This window comes from Sinocyclocheilus anshuiensis, unplaced genomic scaffold (genome assembly GCF_001515605.1).
Source record: "Sinocyclocheilus anshuiensis isolate Anshui unplaced genomic scaffold, SAMN03320099.WGS_v1.1 scaffold185, whole genome shotgun sequence".
Classification (NCBI taxonomy): Eukaryota; Metazoa; Chordata; class Actinopteri; order Cypriniformes; family Cyprinidae; genus Sinocyclocheilus; species Sinocyclocheilus anshuiensis.
The window spans coordinates 450,331-453,552 of NW_015539887.1; the positions used below are offsets into that span (position 1 = coordinate 450,331).

Consider the following 3,222-nt stretch of genomic DNA (forward strand, 5'->3'; position numbering starts at 1 on the left):
CAAGTAAGCACATTTATATCTCCGTACTGTAATGCAATAAAAATAAATAAATATATTTAGTATAAAACATAAAACTTAAACTATATAAAAAAATATAAACCATAAAACTATATAAACACAATATATGTTTTCATATTAGTCTTTTTTTATAATTTTTATATAAAATTATATAGATTATTATATTATTAAACATATTTTTTAATAAAAAAATAAATAAAAAATATTTACTTATATATTTACTTTTTTTTTTTTCTTAACACTGCCAGAAATGTTACCAAAGTACAGTGGGACTTTAGGACTTTAAACAACCTTGTGAGATAAACACACACAGTTTCAGTGCTTCAGAGACTGATAATGATGTTTAATACTCAGACTGACTTTCTCACACAGGCATAGTCACTTTGTAGGAAACAGAGAATACATTCATGTTTGATGGAGACAGACAGTCTGAGGGGGAGTGTGTCAGGGATTGAGAAACATTAATAGATATACTGAGACATAGAGAGAGAGTGTATAGAGTGCCGCCTTCATGACCTCCAACAGGAAGTGCTGAGATCTCCCTCTCTGTTCTCTCTGGCAGTCAGTCACATTCTCAACATGGGACACTTTATGACGAGGCCTCATTTTGAATTGCGGTGACGTTTAGCAACTGGCTCAACAAGTATATTGCGCTATTCATAGTGTCATATCAAAGCACTAAAGCCCTGACTCAAACACGTGTTTGGTGGGTGGGCTGCACAGAAGTAGCTTTTCAGATCGGAAACTTTAACTAGACGGAGAACAACATAAACAAGGTCAAAAGGTGAGCAGCAGATTAGAGCTTCCTGTCATGGGTTGTAATCTGCTCAAGAACCTGACCATCTAATAGATCTGGCTCATTTTGATCATTTACTCACCATTATTAAGTTTTAAATCTTAATGATGTGCCTTTACTTATTCAGCTGAACTATGGAAGCATATAGGTAGCGAAATTCAATTTAAAATGCAATATGCAAAATGGCAATGCAATATTCAAAATGTCATTGTATTTCTGTATTTAAATTTACATTTTCCATTACCCATACGTGCAAAGTTTGTTGCAAAAGGAAAATGAAAATTAAATTATATAATTTACATTTGCCATTTCCAACAGTAGTCTTAATATGTAAATTGCATGCAAATTTGAACGCTTTATAAGTTGCGAAATGAAAATGAAAATGTATAACACAAATTGATTTGATATGTGTAACATGTCCAAGCAGAAATGGTAGCATAATGATCATTTAAACGCTATTTGTCCTAAATACATTTAGACTAACAGTTAGTAAATTGAATTTCGCTACCTATATGCTTCCATACGGAACTGACATTTTGAAGAATATTCAAACTCAATCTGTGGTCACAAAAGACACAAGAACCAAACCTAGCACGACAAATGAGATTTAAAAGTGGTGGAGGGGAAGATTTTCAGTCATTAACAACCTTAAAAAAATTTCAGACACAAAAATCATTCCTGTGACAAAGTCTATGGAATGTAGCTTATGAGTCACATGGACCACTTTTATGGTACTTTTGTAGTGATTTTTTTAAAAATCTTCTTTGAATTCTAATTGAAGTCACTGTTGTCACAGTTTGGAAAAGACTTCCTGTTTCCTTTGTTTTCATACTGGCTACTTTCTGCCTAATAATTTATTATTATATTTCTTATTATTATCCATGTCATATTCACTGTGTTCTGTATGTGTTATCTGGTCTTTATTTGCCAAAATATGATTCCCAGTGCACCCAGACATAATCAGATTACTGAGTGCACTGTTGGTTACAATGTCTACTTCCTTTTTAGTAACAATTTTTTTATATAATAGGATTACACTATAATAGGATTACAGAATCAAGAAGTTTCTATTTAAAGTATTGTGGGGTTTTTTCAGGGTTTAATTTAGTAAATATTATGTCAAATAAACACACATGAATTCTAGAGCATATAACTGCATTCTTTAGGCTACATCACGCAGTGAGTTGTCCCGGTGCACCGGTGTGTTCAGCTGTACTGGTATGTTATTTTTGTCCGTATATTGTCCATAATACTCTCTGAAATATCGTCAACAGATTTTAAAAAATACATACTGCTCAACCACACTTTGTATCAATCTTACCTCAAACCCATTTTTCTCTGAAGGCACCCATATGAGTCTCTTAGCCGCCCAATCAGCTTGGCTGGAGGCGGAGAACACTGAGGTTGGTGACCCAGGCCCCGCCCCCGTGGACAGGAAGCGGGTGATATCATTAACACTGCCTCCCGCTGGCCTGGACATGGTTGTAGCACTGTGTAGGAGAAAGAAAGAAAGAAAGAAAGAAAGAAAGAAAGAAAGAAAGAAAGAAAGAAAGAAAGAAAGAAAGAAAGAAAGAAAGAAAGAAAGAAAGAAAGAAAGAAAGAAAGAAAGAAAGAAAGAAAGAAAGAAAGAAAGAAAGAAAGAAAGAAAGAAAGAAAGAAAGAAAGAAAGGAAGAAAGAAAGAAAGAGTTGTAACTCTTTATGGAGGAAGCAGCACAGCAGAGAGACTGATCATTACCTTTAATAGAATTATACCCATCATCATTATGATGCCACTGAGGCAATCAACAAGTCCATCAATCACAAAGAACAGAGAGGAATGCTGAGAGACAAACCAACAGACAAAGAGTGCTGGAGAGAGAATTACAGTATTGTGACATTTAATATTGGAGTTATACTGAAGGACGGTCTGATTGAGAGCCTCAGTAATAGTACGCAAATGAGAAAATATGCACGTGACTGTGCAAAGGCTGTACAAATCTGATTGCGAAAATGCACACCAACATATACATTCGTGTATTTTGGGTCTTGCTGCTGAATATCTGCATTTACATTGACATTTATGCATTTAGGAGATGCTTTTGATCCAAAGATCCAACAGGAACAAAAGCAATTTCCAAAGAGCCAACAACATTGCCAGCTTTATTAGATAACTAGATTAGGATTCTGCACCACAGCATTACCGAAGAACATTTAAAGGTGCCATAGAATGCATTGATACAATATTTTAAATTGTTCTCTGATATCTACATAAAAGGTATATGTGGCTTAGGTAAGGCCAAAAAATCTCCAGAAACGGTTTTACATGTCCATTTACAACGCTAAGATTTGTCCCTAGAATGAAATGGCCTGTTTTTACCTTATTTGGAAGGGTCATGAATAATAATGTTGAGCTCTGCTCTGATTGGCT

General features: G+C 34.5%; 1 protein-coding gene across 7 annotated transcripts in view; it reads right to left on the reverse strand.

Moving 5' to 3' along the window:
• LOC107685529 (myosin-10-like) overlaps window positions 1-3,222 on the reverse strand; it is a 49,520-nt gene that overhangs the window by 40,483 nt on the left and 5,815 nt on the right. For all 7 annotated transcript variants that reach the window (XM_016482136.1, XM_016482133.1, XM_016482137.1 and 4 more), the window contains exon 2: window positions 2,136-2,304. In XM_016482136.1, coding sequence (XP_016337622.1) covers window positions 2,136-2,294 — 159 coding nt within the window. In that variant the 5' untranslated portion in view covers window positions 2,295-2,304. The remainder of the gene's footprint in view (window positions 1-2,135; window positions 2,305-3,222) is intronic.